This window comes from Pempheris klunzingeri, chromosome 8 (genome assembly GCF_042242105.1).
Source record: "Pempheris klunzingeri isolate RE-2024b chromosome 8, fPemKlu1.hap1, whole genome shotgun sequence".
Lineage (NCBI taxonomy): Eukaryota > Metazoa > Chordata > Actinopteri > Acropomatiformes > Pempheridae > Pempheris > Pempheris klunzingeri.
In genome coordinates this window covers 16,209,938-16,229,560 of record NC_092019.1, presented here as the reverse complement: position 1 = coordinate 16,229,560, position 19,623 = coordinate 16,209,938, and the positions used below count along the sequence as shown (strand labels likewise).

Genomic DNA, 19,623 nt, shown 5'->3' with positions numbered 1-19,623 from the left:
CAGCTCCAGATCAGGGAGGGAGGAGAAAATACCACAGAAGGTCTGAGGACAGGTTCTTAAAAACTGGAACAGTGACAGACTGTCTCTCCACACCAGTGGGCGCACCTCACAAGGATTTAACTTGGCACTACAGTAACACGCACCACCACACCCTTGCCGGCTGATTGGCCTAAAGTTCCCCCGGCACCGCCCTCAGCTCGGCGGATCCGCCCTTCCAGCGCTCCGCCGCCTGTTGCAGCCAAAGCAGCTGGCAGTCTGAATTGACAGTCTGACCCAGTGTACTCGAAGATCTGACCTTTAAACTCAGCTTTAGTGTCTGTTTCACTTTACTACTCTTCAGTTAGTTCAATCCAAAACTATCATGCGGACCATGGACAAACTCTCAAGAGCCTTTCACCGTGGAAGTTCACACCTTCCACTCTGCAGCCTGTGATTTGACCCCCCCCCCCCCCACTCCCTATTTTTTTTTAAAGCTCGATTTTAATCACTTCACCTTTATGCATCATGTCAAGACTGCAGCAGCAGATGACGTAGAAGTTTGAGTTTTCTCGTGAGTCGGTGAGGCTGCTGGGGGAAACTTGTTCACTCCTCTGTCCGGTCCCCTCACCTGATCTGCGCGCCACTCCCAGCCCGTGCAGAGCTTCTCCGCGGCCCCTTGCGACGGTCAGGATGGGCTCCCCAGTGACGACCCCGGGGGCTCTGACTGCATGGAAAGCCACGATTTTCCTCTTTAACATAATCTCAGCTGCTGTGGCCAAAAGACACGCCGTGTATTGGAATACTACAAACACAAGGTGAGAAAACACTGTGCGCTTAATAAAAGCTCCTCTCCAGAATTTGAGTTTTCTTCTCAGAGCTCCTTCTCAAACCAAGCCGGGTGAAGGTGTAATGTTAAGAGCGACATTTGCTTCATTTCAGCATAGTTTTACACAGGACAAAGGTAGCTGGTCTGAACTTGCACTGCCTTGCTGTTGCACAAGTAATTCCTGCTTAATGAGTCAGACTTAAGAATCTCTGCTATGCGGCAGATCACGTCCTTGTGGACTTAATTGAAGATGGGTGCAGAGCAGGTATGATTACCTAAACCCTGCACTAACCCAAAAGCTATCAGACAGGTATTTTAGTTAAATTAGGAAGCCTGAACTCTGGGGATACAGTGGAGCCCTGGACTCATTTGGGACAGAGTGGCCTGATCTCACCCTCTTCTGCAGCCACGTACCTTTATCATAATGACTACACTCTAACCCTGGCTTTCTCCTGTCCACTGACTTTTGGAGTTGGTGATTATGCTGCTTATAGAATCCCAGAAGTAAGGGTTTCTTCTTAAGTGTTTGTTCTGAATAGTGGCCTAGATAGCATTCTGAGGACGCAGGTGTATATTAAAGGCTAAAGTGCTGCTGTGCATAAGAGAGTATGTGTTTGGGTAATGGGAAGGTGTGTGTGTAATGGGTTGATTGGGGACATTAGCTAGGCAGAGTCAGGCTCACCTGCTGATCCAGGTGTTCCATTCTGGCTAATTGAAGGGTTGCGGTGGAGGACCTGCAGGTCCAGTAGGGCTACTTCTCTCACCCGCTTATTTAGAGACTCTCGCTCTCCGTAAGGCCCAATTCCCGAAACACTCTTTCAGATGAATGATCTTTTTACTTAATAGCCGTTGGCCACACAGACCACTTTGTCAGTCACAGTTTGGTCTTGTATTTTGCATTTGTGGATGCACAAAATGTGACAGAAATATGACTCCTGGGAATGATAATTTCCCCAAGGCAGACCTTTGACAGGTCTGCAGGACTCATTCTGCACTGGAGTCGGACAAGGTTATATCCAGTGTGTCCAGGCGGGTAAAACCCGGTCCCATAATTGGGATCCAACAGAAATGTGGTTGGGAGGAACACTGTGAGGATTAGGAAGCACCTTCTTGTTCCCCAGAGATTCAGGGATGAATGGTCACAGCCTGTGGCAGGGCCACACAGTCGGCTGCAACACCACACAATCACAATGCCATCAGCATCACGGCGGAGGGTAACCCACTGTGGCAGAGAATCACTCTCATCAGCAACACCACCCAATCACAAAGCTATCAGCAGAGCCGTGATGCTGCACCCGGTCCAGAATCCCCTGGGTTTACTGCTAGGACTCTCTTTCATTCCTCCTCTCCTCTCTTCTCCTCTCCTCTCCTCACTCTTCATTACCTTCCTTGTTACATCCCACTCTCTGTTTCATTTTTTGTCTGCACTCCCCCCACCTCTTTCGGCTCCTTTATCTCTCATGACTCCCTCCTGCCCAGTGATGGATATTGGCGGTGTGATTAGTTGAGCTTCAGTCATTTTCCCATACCATATTTTCTATTAGCTGCCAGCCAGACAGCCACGTTGTCCTGAGGCCTGTAAATGTAGCCTGGCAAGGGAGAAGGAGCACAGGGACAGGGGAGCGAAGCTTTTGTTGGCTTGGCGCTGCACAGTAGGGTCCAGGAATCCAGTCCATGCCTACAGTACGGAAAGCACAAAATAACCACATTAGACTTTTTGTTTATTTGTCCGAGGTGTTATAATAGTTTAAAATTAAGTTTCACTGTCCGTTATACTAAAAAGCTCTGGGCTCATTTCTTAAAGCTGCTCCAATCATTATTTTTATATTAATGGATCTGAGGGATCGCTTGTTGTGTTGAACCCATAGAGAATCCTAAAGCTCTACTGAACGTTTTAGCTTCTTTCAGCTCAATGTTTTGGTTTAACAGACAGAAACCTTTCCGTTTTGATTCAGTTCCACTGCTTTCATCAGCGTTGCTTATTGCAAAATACCTCTGATAAACCCACTGGTCAACACCAAACAGCAGGAGGACAAAGTTAGCAACGCGTGGAGCATTTAGCAGCTAAAGGGCCAGATATTTCCCTCAGGAGTTGGTGGAGAACAAAACAGCAAACACTGGACTTAGATGAGAGTGATTTTTAGGCTTACACAACATTCACCAGGTTACCAGAAACACCACTTGAAAGGCATGCTAATGTTGCTGCGTGTCTGCTGGGCCTACAAAAAGGCAACCGTCTTAGCTTTACCAGTTAATATATGTCCATGCTGTGTTTCCAAATATCCATTAATGTTGGTTTAAATATTGTATCTTAAATGTATTGCAACATATAGACAGAATATTGCTGATTTGGTCTTTTAATGTAGGAAACGACTGAACTGTTGAATTAACTAATCAGGAGCTGTTCTGACAGCTAAAAGCCAAAAAATTATGTGGTCCAATTTATTTGTGTCCTCTCTGACGCTGGACAAACGGTTAAAGAGGAGGTAGCTTCAGTTACATTTAAGGTTCAGATCATATATAACATAACTGTGGCTGGTGAGCAAACAGGCTCCTCTTAATACGGATGGCAGAGGACATTCTCTAGCCATCACCTTTCCTTCGGCATCTAGATTTATGGTTTTAATGAAACAGGGGCAGTGAAGTGGAGACTGAGGGGCCTTGTTGCACAGTTCTTGGCTGGATAATATGGCTGTAACAAAGGCTCAGTGAAACACTTTAACTGGCACACATTTAGCACCCTCCAGATTGAAAAATGGAGCTCTGAAATGGAAGTGATAGACTGACTGCAGGGTCAGCGTTGAACATCGTGGAATCAGACACCCTGGCCTCTTTCATTGTGGAGCTCAAGTGGTTCGATCGCCCTCTTTTATGATTTTATGAAGAGAGTTTACGATCATTCTCTATCTTATTGCAGCGTTTCTCTCAGAGCGATAGTTCCTTATTAGAAGTGAAATTATTTTTTACTTCCTGGAGCAGTTAAAGGTTAGTAAAATATTATAACCAGAGTGCTTTAAGCTTGAGTGTGTGTTTGTGTGCTGTCAGTATACCTCAGCACTCCCGTGAGCATTCTCAGACTAGTTTATCCGTATATTAAGCCCCCTCTTCTGTGCTATGGTGTGCTTTAAAACCTGTTGGACCAAATAAGTGACCAGCCTATTTGCTGATACAACAGTGTCTGCCTCTTGTGCTACATTCATCCTCATATATTCACTCAGGATCTGTCAGAAAGTTTACTCAGAGCACCAAAACTTTAAAGATTTTTTTTTTTTACAAGAGATGGCTTCAAAGAGGCTTTTACCATCTGTATATGGGTTGCTCGAACATCTGTAACAAGAATAAATGTCACCCAAACCTGAGCCTTAATGAGCTATTCCATTTCCTTGTCCTCTGACTTACCCTTGTTCTTGGCTCACACTTCTATTATTGCTTTCCCTCTCTTCCCATATGGCAGCAGGCAGGCTTGTTGCAACAGTTCTTTTGGATCACAGATCAAACTTTAGACTCTGCTCTCCCTACTCCTCTTGTTTTTTCTTTCCTGTGGAATGGTGGATTAGCTGGGCGTTAATTGGAGATTTTACCAGAGACTCTGCACAATAGTAATATCGTAACCAATCTCCCTTTCCCGTGTCCTCGCTTGCACACACTTGAGCTCAACTCTGCAAGTTTGGACACAGACCTTAAAGCATTTAAAACAACCCCAAACCAGTTCAGACGCCTCTGAACTAACTCTCTCTCTCTCTCTCTCTCTCTCTCCTCCCGTCTGTATCTCTCTCCCCTCTTCTGACAAAGGCTTAGGGTGAGCTCCAAGCCAGTGAAGCATGTTTAAACGGTGCGTGAGGAGATGAATATTTGTATTGGTTTTCTGTATCTTTATTGAAAGCCCCCCTCATAAGTCTGTAATCTCTGCTCTGTTTATGCATCATTTCCCTCTGTGTGCACTCATGAATGATCTAGTTTAAATACCAAAGTAAATCATATCCTGCATACCATACCTACTCTCTCACACTCAAGCATCTGAATGGTGGGCTTGCGCAAGCAGACACACATGCGGCATACAGTAAAGTGAAAGCAGACAGCATTTGTAACTGTGTCTTTTCAGGGGAGATGATTGCACTTCTAAACTGATTTCTAGTTTCTTTTTTTATTATTATTTCTTCACTGGCCCGTCTGTCTGCGTCTATTCCTCCTCTGTTTTGTGTGTGTGTGTATATGTGTGTGTGTGTGTGTGTGTGTGTGTGTGTGTGTGCATGCAAATTAATACATTTCTCGCACTGTCTGCTATCTCTCCTCTCTGTGTCTGTCTCCTTACTAATCTCTGTCTTCCCCTGGTAAATGATTAACATGGAGAACCTGGCTGAACTATAATCAACAAACCCACAGTGAGGTAATTACCACTTTATTCCCTGTCCTGCTAACAAAGCAATCTCTCTCTCTCCCCCCTCTCTCTCTCTCTCTCCCCCCTTCACGTCTCTCAGTTTCTCTCTCTCTTCATCTGTCATCTAGCTGTGTCAATGTCTCCCTCCCCTCTCTGTGTCTTTCTGTGTCAGTGTCTATTGTCTCAGTCACTGCTGTGCTGTGGTCTGTGTAGATCCAGCGATGTGTTTGTGAGTGCAATTGTGTACCTTATCTGTTTGTGAATGTGCTTTGTCTGTTTGTTTGTGGTATTGAGTGTATTATCTGGAGGTAAACTGTGGATGAGTAAACTGTGTGTACACTTGAGCTTCTTCATCTCTGTCGGAAAACAATGTCGGGCAGTGATTTTAGTGATTTGTACGCCTGTGAATTGACATTTGGTGCCATTGTTGTCGGCTGAAGTTCATTTCAGTGGAACAATAGCTCTGCTAGAGGTGTGTGTGTGTGTGTGTGTGTGTGTGTGTGTACATGTGCGTGCTTTTGGAACTGACCTGCTGTTTTGCATATAAGGGAACTCTTTGTTTCATTAAGAAGAGATGGAGTGTGATAAACTTCAGTTCTGGGTAAACAAAACCCAGAAAGGCACCAGGATGCCCAGCCCTATTAAAACACTTAAAGTTTGGATTCATTTGTGATCTTGCACATGATTCATGCTTTATACTAGTTCTAGTTCTTCTCTTCCGCTCACAGCAAGTAATGAAAGTGGCTTTGACCGGAAAAATCCTCCATTCCGGCCAGCGGTGTGCGGCTATGGGAACATTTACCAACCGCTGTGCTGGCCTCTCGTCTAAATAGGTCATTGTTTTGTTTCCACTCGTTAGTTGATTTTAGGTGTGACTAAAGTGTTGGAGGGAAAAGGCGTGTTATTGCCTTTGGATGCATGTTTTTTTTTTTTTTTAAAGGTGTGACATGCAGATAGAGTTGTGCAACCGTGTCTTTTGCTCTGAAGTTTGGCGTGGCCTCGTTTTGTGAAGTGAATAGTCACAGAAATAGGTACAGGTTACAACCTACTGACACTGCCTCTTCTTTTTATCTGTGTATCTGTGTGAAATCAGTAATCCTCCATTTTACTGTTTAGTGTCACATTATAACCCAAGAATGAAACCAACATAAAAGTTGCACAACAAAAATAATCTTTGCCATTTTATTGAAAGCAGAGATGCACACACACACACACACACACACAGAGGAAGATTCAAGCACACTGTGTTGAAAATGAGGTTTGGGCAGAGGCCTAGCAGTGAGGATGTCTGTATTAAAATGGATCAGATAGTCACAGTACAGCTTGGAGCTGTCGGAGCAGACATGGTGTACAAGCATGAAAGGACGGCCGCTCTCTCCTCCTGGTCAGGATATTTAGTCAATCGATACCAATTTAACACCCAGATATTATCGTCGGCTTCTCGCATTATCGCTAGACTGCATATGGACCCATCTCTTTCCCAATTTCTCTCCCCACGCTGCTCTGTGTCTCTGTGTACACACATACATCAATATTAGGTTGCATTAAGCTGTAATAAGTTGTATTGTATGAATGTCTCCAAGTGGGGTGGAACAGCTGTGGAATGAAATGAGGTTCAATGTGTCTGCCGCTTGGTTGGCACAGCACAGCCTGGCTGGCTTTGGCACAAAATGGCTGCTGTGCCGCATGTGTGTGAAGAGGGTGGTTATGGTGGTTAAGGGCTGTTGGTGAGCACTGAGCGGGAGCGGCATTCATCCATTCATGGTGCACAATGAACTGGCATTGTTGTAGGTGTCAGGCTAACTGTGTATGTCTTTGACATACAAAACAGCAATTAAATTGTGGCGTGAGAATATACAAACTCCAAATGTGGGAAACACTATCAACTTAAGCTTGACCAAAATAACACAATCTGCTCATTGTTTAGCCAATATGCACGTTTTTACAATTTCACACACAAACACAGCACGCAGGAACAGGCAGACACACACTCTCAAGTACATATAACCTCGCACAATGCTCTTCCACTCAGCTCAGAAATCCTGCCAAGAGGCAACCTGGGAATTCCCTGAGACAGAAATTGAATTAGTATTGACCCAGGCAGAGCAAAAGGCTGTAGCAGAAACCTGGATTATTGTACCATACAAGGTCCTCGCTGCCAGGAGGACATTGAGACATGTTTGCCATCATACCTCAAATCTTCAAAGGTGCTTTAGGAAAGTCGCTTCAAAACTTTTCTTTGTATTGCCTACATGCTGTCATAGATGATGTTTACCAGTACAACAGTTGCTGCAATGTTCCTTTATCTCTGAGAACTTTTGCAAATTGCATGATTTTTTAAATTGTTTTGGTCAATACACGAGTCCTATTGTTAGCTTGTGGACGCTCTGCACAATTCAATCTTACATTATTGACTTTCTCTTGTGTGTGCACTAGTGATGTAGTCGGTTTGATCAGTCGTTTGCAATGCACAAATTTGGAGTGATGGTGCTATGGAAGGTGTCCATGACAGTGACATCTTCAATTTGAATAAATAAATAAATAAATATTGAATGTATTATTCATAATATATTCATCTGTTAGCCTTTTCATTATTGTTCCATCCACAGTCAAAAACAGTTGACAAGTAATTCTAAAAGATTTTGTATTGAAGAAATATTGCTGGTGAGCGTGACGCATCCTCATAATAACAACTGGCATTCTGCCGTGGAAAAGCATACTGAAGGATAAAAAGTACTTTGCTCTTTATACAAATTTGATTACAGGCTTACATTCACTGGAGAAAATTGAAAAATCCTAAATGGTGAAATCAGAAAAAAAACTGCATGAATTCACACGTTTACGTACGTTGCTGCCAGCTCGTCAGTCTTGATTAGTATTTGCTGAATATGTCTCCTGCTTGTCATTTAGAATCCACCTGTCTTGTGAACAGCACAAGGTTGCAATGTCATGTACTCGCTGCAGCACAGTGTGTCCTGAGTGAGATGGTGCGTGTGAAGAAGCCGTAGAGGGGAGACAGGAGTGGTCGTCTTCACACCAGTACAGTCTTGGACTAATAAACCTGCTAGAAAGCACAGCTCCTCTATCTAGACACACACATGAGACTCATAGATAAAAATACTTAAAGGCTGTGAATGTGTGTGTGTTTACGATGTGCATAGTTTTGTGTATGACATGTTTTTATAAATGATTGTTCTTATGAGAATTGCCTACTCGTGTTTGTCAAAAAGAGAGCTTCAAGTGACAGTTTTTGTTTCTGCAATATTCCCACTTCCTAAAAAAAACACCTTTTATCCTGTGCTTTGTGATTTCCAGACGAGATGGATCACATGACAAATGTTGCATAGATATTTTGAATCTGCTGCATGATTTTGGGAGACTTCCATGGTGGAACAAAAACTAATATTATTTTGGCATTACCTCCCAGAAGTATGGCAGCACAGCCTACTTTCTAGCCCCCAGTGATGTGAAACACACACATTCCTCTTCTCTGTTTCCTTTTGGGCTGGCATACACATACCACACACACCACATATGAAAATACACACTCCCCCTCTGCTTCTCTTCTCTCTTCAGCCCCCAGAGATTGTAAAAAACATTAGACCTGCAGTGGAGGGAGCGAGGGATGCAGAATGCGTTAAGGAGAGGATGGTAGGGAAAGAGTCAACAGATTTCAACTCCCAAAACAGCACGGGGAGGCCCCCAGGGATGGAGGGATGAGGTGAGAGGGAGAGAGAGAGAGAGAGAGAGAGAGAGAGAGAGGGAAGAAAGGATGTCAGCAGGTATTACTATCACTGTCACAAGCAGGCGTGAGGAGCAACCCCCCCCCACCTCCGTACCAACGCACACACAGGATCTCACACCCACCCACTCCGTGAGGCTCGTATACAGGTGTGGCACAGAGACACACACACACACACACACACACACACCAATAGGACCATCGCCATGCCTGCATACACACTCGCACACGGCCGCTCTGACTCTGGGGAGAGCCCCAGTAGGAATCACACCCCATTTAGAACTGACACTGCTTTTTGTGTGTGTGTGTGTGTGTGTGTGTGTGTGTGTGTGTTGACTAAGCAAACTGTGTAGACTGTAGGTGTAGGTATGCATGTATAATTACAGTGGCGTGTATTTTTTTAAGTAAAAAAAGGACAAAATATGAATGGAATGTGGTATCATATGCTTATTCAAACAAGCCTGCGCTCAGATTTTTGAGGCTTACAGTAAGATGATGAGATATGTGCTGTGTGTGTGTGTGTGTGCGTGTTTGTGCTGGCATATTTGGATGTGTTATTTTTGTAGCAATAACCAGTACCACATGATTTCGGGTGTGCAGTAATGCGCAGCTTGATCCCTGTCTCCTGGTACTCTGACTGCTATTTTTTCTCTCTGCTTTCTTGTTCTTTTTTCTGCCCTTCCTCCTCTTTTCTCAACATTTTGTTCCAATCAAATCTTTTATTTATGAGATCGAGGCAATGTGGACTTTTTTTCAGAATCAGTTCTTTGATCAACCTGCAGCCATGCAGCTAGATGAGTGGTATCTGTTCACCCTCTACTATATGTATAAACTTTTATTCGCAGTGTGGTGCATATGCTGGTGCTTTTGTAGGATGCTAAGGTAGCTTGTACCATCTGCTACAGTGACAAGGTGCTGACATGTTAGTATACAGAGTAAGGAGTTAGATACTGTACATGCTGTACAAACAGGAAAAACACATTGATTAAATCTTATTTTTGTCACTCAATGTAAAAAGTTTCCTTTTTTACACATTTTTAATGTAAACTTTAATTTTTCAATGAACTGCTGTCTGTCACTGTCAAGTATGTTTTGTTATAATCATCAGGAATGATCAGATGGCTGTAATTCACAGTCTGAGGCCGTCTAGAGTAGCGCTGGTATTTTTGTGCTGAATGGAAGAGGGGAAATAGCCTTGTCCCAAATATCCATAGCTATGGCCTTGTAGCAGGAGAACTCATGAATCTCATTGCTCTCCTATTCAGCTGGAAATGGAGTTCTTGTATGCAGCACGCTTCTCAAAACACTGGAGCAGACACTCTGTGTTTATGATTGTGGAATTAATCTGTGTGTCGTCCTAAAATACACCCAGTGACAAATGACTAGTCATGAAAGTCAGAAAATCCCTTACTCACAACATTTTTTTTTCACATTTACGGAGGTTCCCTGATGGATTTCCTTTCAGAACAGAAATTTGTTCTGAGCAGTGTTGTTCTTTATCAAAGGTTGATGTTGAATACTTAAACAAGTGGGGTGTTTTTCATGATATTTGCTGACTTTGCAGCTGATTTACAGTGGGCTCACAGTCACCCACACTGTACCTCGTGCGTGTTAATCTTGTAATTTTGGGTCATTGTGGTTCATTACTTAAAGTAGCGACCAGTCAACTTTAATCCCAAATTAATCAGTTAATCCCAGTCCAGTGTCAGGCTGTTCGTAGCACTGTGTGAGACTGCCGTCTGCACCTCTCCTCTTGACCCTCGCCACTTCCTTCCTCTGTGCTCCTAAATCCACCCCCCCTCCTTCCCGCTTATTGTGTCTAAACCCTTCATCAGTGTTGTGGAACTTAAATGGCCTTTCTATGAAATTCAGGGGCATCCGGCCTTGAGGCAGAGAATGGCACCAAGTCATATCAGCCTAAAAGTTGAGAGCATGACTTTTATTTCACATGCTGTAAAGCAATAGATAAGCTAATGTACTGAACACATTGTATGAGTTTATGAATAACACACAAATAACACACATTCAGTAGCTTTGCAGCCAAATTGACAGCTTTAGTTAAAATTGTGCAATAATTTTCATTTCTAGGCTCCTTTGAGAGGACTAGTTTTAGACATAAGCGCGAGTGTCCTACCTCTGGTATGAATATGTGTTCATGTGTGTGAGGGCGGGGCGGGTGGGTGGCTGTGCGTGACTAGAACAGGACAAAGCTGGCTGCCTGGAGGGGGAATAAGGGGGACCTTCCATACCCCCGATGCACAGAGCGATATGAATCTTAACCGTTGTGACGGAGAAAGATGGAGAGGGAGAGAGAAGCATGGATCGCCTGCGAGAGAGGGAGAGGGAAGGGGCCAGTTTAGACTCCTGGGATTCCAAAGCAGTGACCGTGAAAGTGCTTAGATAAACAGAGAGAAAGACGGAGGGAGGGCGGGAGGGGGAAGTGGGTGAAATGGTGGTGGAAGAAGCAATGGAGGGAAGAGAGGATGAGAAGGTGTAAGCATGCTGACAGGGGAAGGAAATGAGACCTGCTGGAGATGGGGTGAAAGGAGGCAGATGGGAGTGAAACCAAGTATAGAAGTTTTAAAATAAGTTCACCAGGAGTCAGAGGGAATGAAAGGGGGCATCTTACTCTATTTACTCCTTAAATCTTGTGCCTCTCCAATCTTTTTCTTTCCATGTTCTCCTTTCCTCGCCTTCCCTCTGTTTAAATAATTCAGGACTGCTGGCTGTATTAAGGCAGGTTTCCCTGACATGTCTGACTCTCTCTATGTGTGTGTGTGTGTGTGTGTGTGTGTGTGTGTGTGTGTGTGCGTACCTGTCTGTCTGACTGTCTGTCTAACTGACTGATTGACTGACTGACCGAAGGACGGCTCTAGCCTTCCAACCGGCCATTCCTCTGCTAACAACCACCAAATAATCAGACACAGTGGAAAGCGAGAGGGAATGCACACCTGGGATGAATAGTTGATGCTGCCTATCCAGCATTGACCTTCTCATCATAGAGAGAGATAAAAACAGACTACAAGAATGGGAAAGTATAATGGGAAAGAGTGTCTACGGCATCAGAAGTGTGACCCACTTAGTAAATGATGGATTCTCAAAGCCAAGTCTGATTTATTGGCTGAGTGTATTTGCTCTGCGAGCGCCCTTTTCACTATAGTGAGGAGTGTATCTGAGTAAATGTGTGTGTGTGTGTATGTGTGTTTTAAGGGGTGTTGCTCGCATGTCCTCCTTAACCCACTTACACAGGTGGGCCTTGCTGAAAGACCTGAGACATAGATAAGTGTACTTAAGTATAGTTATTATAATAGATGAGGGTTTATAGCATATACTGCTTCAATGTGAGGTGAAGAGAACATAAAATAATGTTTTAAAGAAATCAAGAGCAAAACTAAAGTGCAACGTGACAGATGACAGCATCCCACGGAAAAAGCACACTATTGATTTACACTGCCACAAAAATGGGTCATATTTGGTTGATGCCTATTAGCATTATTTGTAGGCTATAAAAGAAGTCTGACACACACGCTCATACATACAGCACAAACAACAGAGGTTTTAAAGCAACTGATGGCTCCAAAGTGGACAAATCATCTTTGACCAACATCTTAAAAAAAAATCACTTTTTTGTGATTTGAAGAGGAAACAAAAACAATAAAGAGACAAATGAACTGCGCTAAAAAGAGGACCAGAGATGACAAGCTGAAACTAACCAACTATGCAATATAGATGGTTTTGCTCATCTGATTACTTGCTTGTTGTGTCAAATGTCAGAAATAGTAAAATAAGATGATATCTTTAAACTACTTGTTATTTTTAACAGCCTAAATCCTAAAGCTTTTCACATTTGGGAAGCATTAACCAGAGACATTTGGGCTTATTTTACTGCTGAGAACGAATGTGATGGGGATCATACAGCAGGTTGACAAATACTTTTGTTAACATTAATTTGTCTACATTCACTCTTTAACTAGACTTATGTGCTTTGGCACTGTATACAAAGCTGAGTGGCCCAAACAGCAAAACATGAGACAAATGATGTTGACACAGTGGATCAGCCCAGCTGCCTCTTAGTAGCAATACACTTTGATAGATTTCATAAATAGTTTGAATCATGGCTTTTTGTGTCCACCTATCATGGCTGTCACTGTCTGTCTCCCACCCCCCCACCCCCCTCTGTCCTGTCAGTGTCTGAGCTGTGAGGTACTGTAGCTATATTCAGGTTTATGTATCCAAGCCTGGCACCTGTACAAATCAGCCCTGTATTTACACTGCAGCTCCATTTAGACTGCAGAAACATGGAGAGCACTCATTACTCTGAGGTTTAGGCTGTCCAACAGAGGGATGCAGGAAAAAAAGATGGATGGAGCAAAGGATGGATGGGTGGGGCATTGGCTTGGCTCCAATCCCAGTTCGGAATTGGTTGTTGTCCTGGCAACGGCACGTCTGACCTTATTTACCCCCTCGCACGCCCCTCGCCATGCCGGCACTCCACTCTCGCCCAATGCACATGTCTTTTACCGCACATGTTCCCCATCACTCCTGTCTGCGTGAGAGCTGCAACTCTTCTTCTTCTTGTGCTCTTTTTTTTTCCACCCCTCATACTCCTCTTACAAGTGTGGGCACCTCCTCACAGAGCAGGTGAGACAGTCAAGTCAGGCAACGCTCTTAGCTGCTGCTGTGCTGTTGGGCACAATGAGGCAACATTTCAGCATGCAGTGTTTTTGGTCAAAATATAAACGAGACCCGGACTGCAAGACTGCACTCTTGTCCAGTTATATTGTTGCCGGTAATTTCATACCTCCCAGAAAAGTCACTGGAAAGCTTATTTTAGGATCAGACTAGACCACACATGGAGAGCGGTGCCTATGCATGACAGAGCTCTGCCACAAAGGAGGATGATGGTTTCTGCAGACCTGCAGCCGTATCAAAATGGTTCCGATGGATTGGTTTCCATACTGATGGGTCCTGTGGGCCCAAATCGTGCAATTTTCCTCAGCTCAGATGGCCGTAGCTATACATCCTGTTGTGCTGCTGAGTCCCACAGAATGGACACACATACACATACGCAGAGGAGGAGGACCTATGCCATAACAGGCAGAAAATAGGGTCTGTCTTTACCTGAGGCTGAGAATCCCTTGGGCCTGAAGCAGCAGGTGTGTGTGTGTGTTTTGTCTGTGTGTGTATATTGATAGGTGATGTGGGTCCATGAGGCAGTCTGCTGATCCACACATTTTGAATGGCCTGTGCCTTCTGGTCATTCAGTGGAGCCTGCAGTGCAAAAAAGGTGCAACCAATCACTTCATCTAGGTTATACATATACACCCACAGCCATTGTCGCCAATGCTTATGCACCAAATTCATATCAATATATGATGCTTCGCAATATATGTGCTTCTATCCCTCTACCTTTATGAGGACTGAAGCAATAGGTTTGTCTGATGGCAGAGGGCTTCCCTCAGGTAATCGTTTAGCAAAGGTGGTTAGCCACCCAGATCCTAATGCATATTAATACACAAATGTGTTCAGAACATGCATGTAAAGGAAAACCACACACTCATGTGAATGAAGAGGAAAGAGGGGGGAGGAGGAACGTTCACATACCATCCACATTAGGAGATTAGGAGTCATAGCAAAGAAAGCAAAAGGTCTGGTGTAGGGGAGAGATACACTTCCTGTTGACCTTGAAGGAAGCTCACTCACACACACTCTCACACACACACACACACACACACACACTCAAACACACTCACACTCACTCACGTAGGCATACCAAACAGGAAAGAGTAGATAAGAGCAACAGCTTGTTCCCCTTAAGTCCCTCTTTCCTCTCTGTGAGGAGCGGGTGATCACCATCTTTGGCACCACTTTGATGACACTTAACGGAGCATCTAAAGAGGCGGGGTCTGCACACACTTGAGGCTGTGAGCTTGGACAGGGCTTGGGAAGGGATTTTTCAGCCAGCTGGGCAGGCGGGATGGTGGGGGGCCCCAGATGGTCAGAGGTGGGGGGTGAAGTCCTTGTTTGTGCGCGTTGAGGGGAGTAAGCACCAGGTTAGACACAACACTGGTGTTTGGGCTCTGGACACAGCATGGCTTTGTGTGGGCGTGGAGGGGGGGCACAGCTAATAGAGGGGAGGTGAGGGGGGGCGGTAGTAGTCCTGATTCTGCTCTGTTTTTACATCCACGGAGAACAAAAAGGTGTGAGCCACGCAAATTCTTTGAAATGGTGCAGCATGGCGTAGATGAGGTCTTCCTCTTTCCCCCTTATTCTCTGACTCTGGGGTGCAGCACTACCGTTGTATGATTCCCTTTCTTTTTTTGTCTAAAGATAGGATAACCTGTGGAGCAGGAGGTCAATGAAGCTTTCAAGACCTCAAGGAAAAAATGTGCTCTCTCGTCAGTTCTTTCTTGTTTCGTCTTTCCTCCAGGACTGCGTTTGGGCTCATTTTTTCAACTTCTCCCATATTTCCCAAGGCACACTGCTGTTTTCCCATGAAAGGTTTCTAAAGTCTGCTTTGATTCACCTGCCCAACATCATAGTTTTGTTTCTTTCTAAAGATGAAAATGAAATGCTGTTAAGGTGTTCTCATGTGAGAAATTCTCATTTTCTTTGCCTTATGTTTTTCTTCAGTCAGACCTATGTTGAGAAACGTGTTGCATTAAATCTCTGGTCTAGTTTTCTTTTGGTTTAGTTACCGGATGGGGCTAGTTGACAAGCTACTCTGGCTGGTGAGGTAACTAGTAACACGCTAGCCACACTAGCCAGCCCCTATAACCCACCAAGCTAACTGGCTTGAAGGCCACCTCGTTTCTAATGGATAATAAGTTAAAACAGGTTCTCCTAGAGACATAATTTTGCCATCCACACCGGTAAGCTAATATTAATATTCTCTCTCCCCTCAAAGGTTTGCAGTGCCGAGACAGTTTGCAGTTGGTCAGTAGCACAAATTTTGGTGTCAAAGTTCACCAGTTAATCTCATCATGAAAACTCTGCACAGATTTACTTCGCCTCAGCAGGCAAATCCGCTGATTGCAACTATTCCATTTCAGTGAAGGGATTTTGGTGTGAAATTTTTCTGTTTAAAAATGCCGGTGTGAGTGGGCCGTTATGATGACTAGTTGGATTAACCAAACTCAGCTGTGACACTCAGAATACCAAGACAGTGAGTATGTCTGCATGTCAAAGTTGACATTCATTGAGATTAATGACTCGCTTGACATCTACTCATCCGTCATCATGTGCTAAACTCTACCCATCCCGAACACAAAAAGAAAACCTGAAATAAACAATGCCATTTCACAGTCATCCTCCTCGAGAGCACCAAAGATCCTCCCATATCACCAGAAGTGTTATTACAGCACGTGCCATGGAGGCAGAGGCTGTGTCATGCTATGCCCAGCCAAAGCACAGTGACCACAGCGTGCTGTGCCCAGTCAGCATAGTGGCCAGTGTTAGCGATCACCCTGCTGTGACTGACCACGGAAGAACTGAGGCTCCACCAAGCCTTTCGGCCTCCCATCGTCACTAGGAGGAACCAGCAGACTTTTACCCCGGGCTGGTTAGCGCACCATTTCAGGCACGAAAGTGTTTATTAAACTACAGTATCTTGCGTATACATTTTCTAAATTCATTTGGGATGCATAGTACGGTGTAAGCATGTATTTGCATTTTCATTGTTGTAGAATATTTTCATCCCCCATGTTTACATGCAGTACTTGTGGTAAGTGCCCAAGTGTATTCAGTATGCATAGTATGCAGCTGCTGCGCGTGATCCAATATCTGTTCTGTATTCCTGAAGCCGTGTTGTGGGTTTGTTGCTCCTTTAATTATTCTCTCATATTAAAGGATCAAAGGTCTCTGCCACAGTCAACCTCCTGCATTTCATTATAAATTTACACACACACACACACACACACATATATATATGCTTCTGTGTGAACACACATTAACATAGACACACATTGGAAGGACATTGGTTATGTGCAAATGTTGAATTTTGAATGTGGTTTCCTGTAATTATAAAGGATACATGTTAGCCTGTCTCAAGTTTTCCACTGAAGAACCCAGCATGCTATTTTTGATTCGGCTCCACGTTGAGATTTTTCTTTATCAACCAAGAGCTTGCACCAGTCCTCGGAAGGGTGTCACTGATCACCCTCTGGCATGAGGGATGGAGCATGTTTTATTCTCCTGAAGTACTTTCATGTCGACGTGCGCGTGTGTGTACACCCAGCATGGGCGAACATGTGTGTGTATCCATCCCCACATGAGCTTAAACGCACATGAGTGTGTGTGCTGTTCTGTGTCTTTGCCCTCTCCCCTCTGCTCCAGCACAGGACCAAACTGATCCTCCGCTTCCTTCCAGAGGATTCTACCATGCCGATAGGCTGCTCCAGCGCTCTGTTCTTTGACACCCACAGCTCTTCAGCGCTCCCATGATGCCCCTGTGCTGTCACCACTCTGCTGCATGGGGGCTGGCAGGAGGGGAGGATGCTGAGTGTAATTAGGGCGTACCCAAGCCTACCAGGGCCAGAGAGAGGGAAATGGAGGAAGGAAGGGAAGAGTGTAGAAAAGAGGGCTGACAGTTTGACATCAGTAGAGCACACCGTCTCTGTAATTGCTGGCATGCATATGGCGCAGGCCGAGGTTGGATGCTTTTGGGAGGAAAGGGGGGGGGGGGGGGGGGGGGGGGGTAGGAGGGAGAGCAGAAGGAGCTGCACCCTAGATTGGGGATGAGTGCATGTCATCCAGAGAGGGGAAAGACAAGGGGGGAGATCGATGAGAGGAAGGGGGTGAGGAGGAATGCAGATGAAGGGATGAGTGAAGGGGAGCAGGACCTGAGTAGTGCAGCAGAAGCTTGAGGTGAATGACATGTATAGCAGGGGGTGCAGCATGTTGACACAGCGCACGTCTATTATTACATACACTTGTAGATACACGCACACACCTGCACACAAACTTCCACAGCTGGTGCACCTAAGTAAACATTTCTCTGCCTCAGAGGAGCCTAAGAAAGCACCACAGGTAGTGCAAAGAGTAAATGCGTGTGTGTGTGTGTGTGTGTGTGCGTGCGTGCGTGCGCTTACAGTGGCTTATGTGTTCTCTTAACTCGAGTGCTTTTGTTTGGCTGTAATTAGCACACACAGGTAATAGAGCAATCGGACGTGGCCTCACACACACACTCACAGAAGGGATATTGATCAGGGGAGTGTGTGTGTGTCCTGAGCCAGGGATCCTGATCGATGGTGTCCTGTCCCGTTGATAGATCGCCAATTCTGCACGCTAGGTATTGAGCAGGAAGCAGCTTTGGTGAGACCCGCCTCCAGGGCCTCACCTGCATCTCCACGGCACGCACACTCTTCTGCTTTTCTGCTCCATTATCTCGCTCAGAAATTTACACCATCGCGCCCACATTCTGGTTCAAAGTTAACAGAAAACGTGGTTTTCTATTTCAGTTTTTTCTCTCCAGCGATCACTTGTCATTTCTCCTATCATTGCTCCATCCATCTTGGATACCCTCTGCAGGTTTGCTGGACCATCTCAGTCTCTTGCTTCCTGTCATGTCTCTGTTTCATTTTAGTTTTCATCAGCTCTGTCTAGGGCTGAACGATATGCAGTGTTTCCCTTATGATGTTTTTTTTCTGTAGCGGTGTTATGAGTTTTATTTCGTGCCACCTGAAGATATTAAGCGCATTCGCGGACACAAAAAAAAAAAACATATTCGTATGCAGTTGTAGATGAATTTACATTTGCCAAAATGCTTCAAGACACACATTACCAATCTCAGGGGTTGAGGGTCATGACTCCTCAAGCACCAGGAGTTTTGTTTAAAAAGTTCAGGAACCAACTTCACACTTGTAGAGCATTTAACTTTAACTTTAACTTCCAGTCCAAGACCCCAAGGTACTTGTTTGATTCTCCCTGGATGATAACCAGGACAAAAGGCCTCCTGTTCCTCCCGTAGTCCACCATAAGCCCATTGTGTGATGAAGTTCTCCACTAGTGCTCTGCACTCCTCTGTAAAAATAGCCTCTAAGAGAAGACAGCAAGTTTCTTACTGGAAATTATTCATTGGGATCATACATGTCAGTATTGTGCTAATTTTCATTCTGTCAAAAAAAATCTTTATTTAGCTATTCTACTCAAAAAACTCTAAATATTTAGATGACTCAAAGCCTCATTATAAATATGTAAACATATGGACTGCGTCGTCTGGGTATATCCACAGTGCAGTCTTGAATCTGGTAAATAAGAACGTTTGAACATTTCGGTTAGTGGTAGTCAGGATTTTAGCCACGCAGTCTTCATACACAGCCTTGTGTTGCTTGTTTAAATGCTGGAATGGATGAGTCATGTTGCATCGTGTTGCTACGGTAGCACAGCACAATACCTGACTCCATCAAGCATCTTCTTGTCTAAAGCCAAAACCGGTCCAGACAACCGATACCATCTTTGCAGAGGCCATTTTCACACTGTAGTACTACCAGCATGAAAGCTATTTATTTTATTCATCCACTCTGTCACATATGCCAAGTGTTTCCGACCCTCTTGGTTAGTTTGTGTAGCATTAAAAAAAAACAACAAATTTTTCGTTTTGCATCTGAGCTTTTTTGGGGATTTGAAAGTTGTGTTCTGTTACATGGCGATGTTTGTTTGAAATCGTTTAATCATTCAGTCCCAGTCCTGTCTCCGTCT

The 19,623-nt window shown here is 44.5% G+C and overlaps 1 protein-coding gene across 1 annotated transcript in view; it reads left to right on the top strand.

Annotated features, from left to right (window-relative positions):
* Nucleotides 1–301: 301 nt before the first annotated feature.
* The window catches only part of LOC139205400 (ephrin-A4), a 32,071-nt gene continuing 12,749 nt past the window's right edge, over nt 302–19,623 (top strand). The window contains exon 1 of the mRNA XM_070835607.1: nt 302–794. Within this exon, the coding sequence (XP_070691708.1) occupies nt 670–794 (125 nt within the window). The 5' untranslated portion in view covers nt 302–669. The remainder of the gene's footprint in view (nt 795–19,623) is intronic.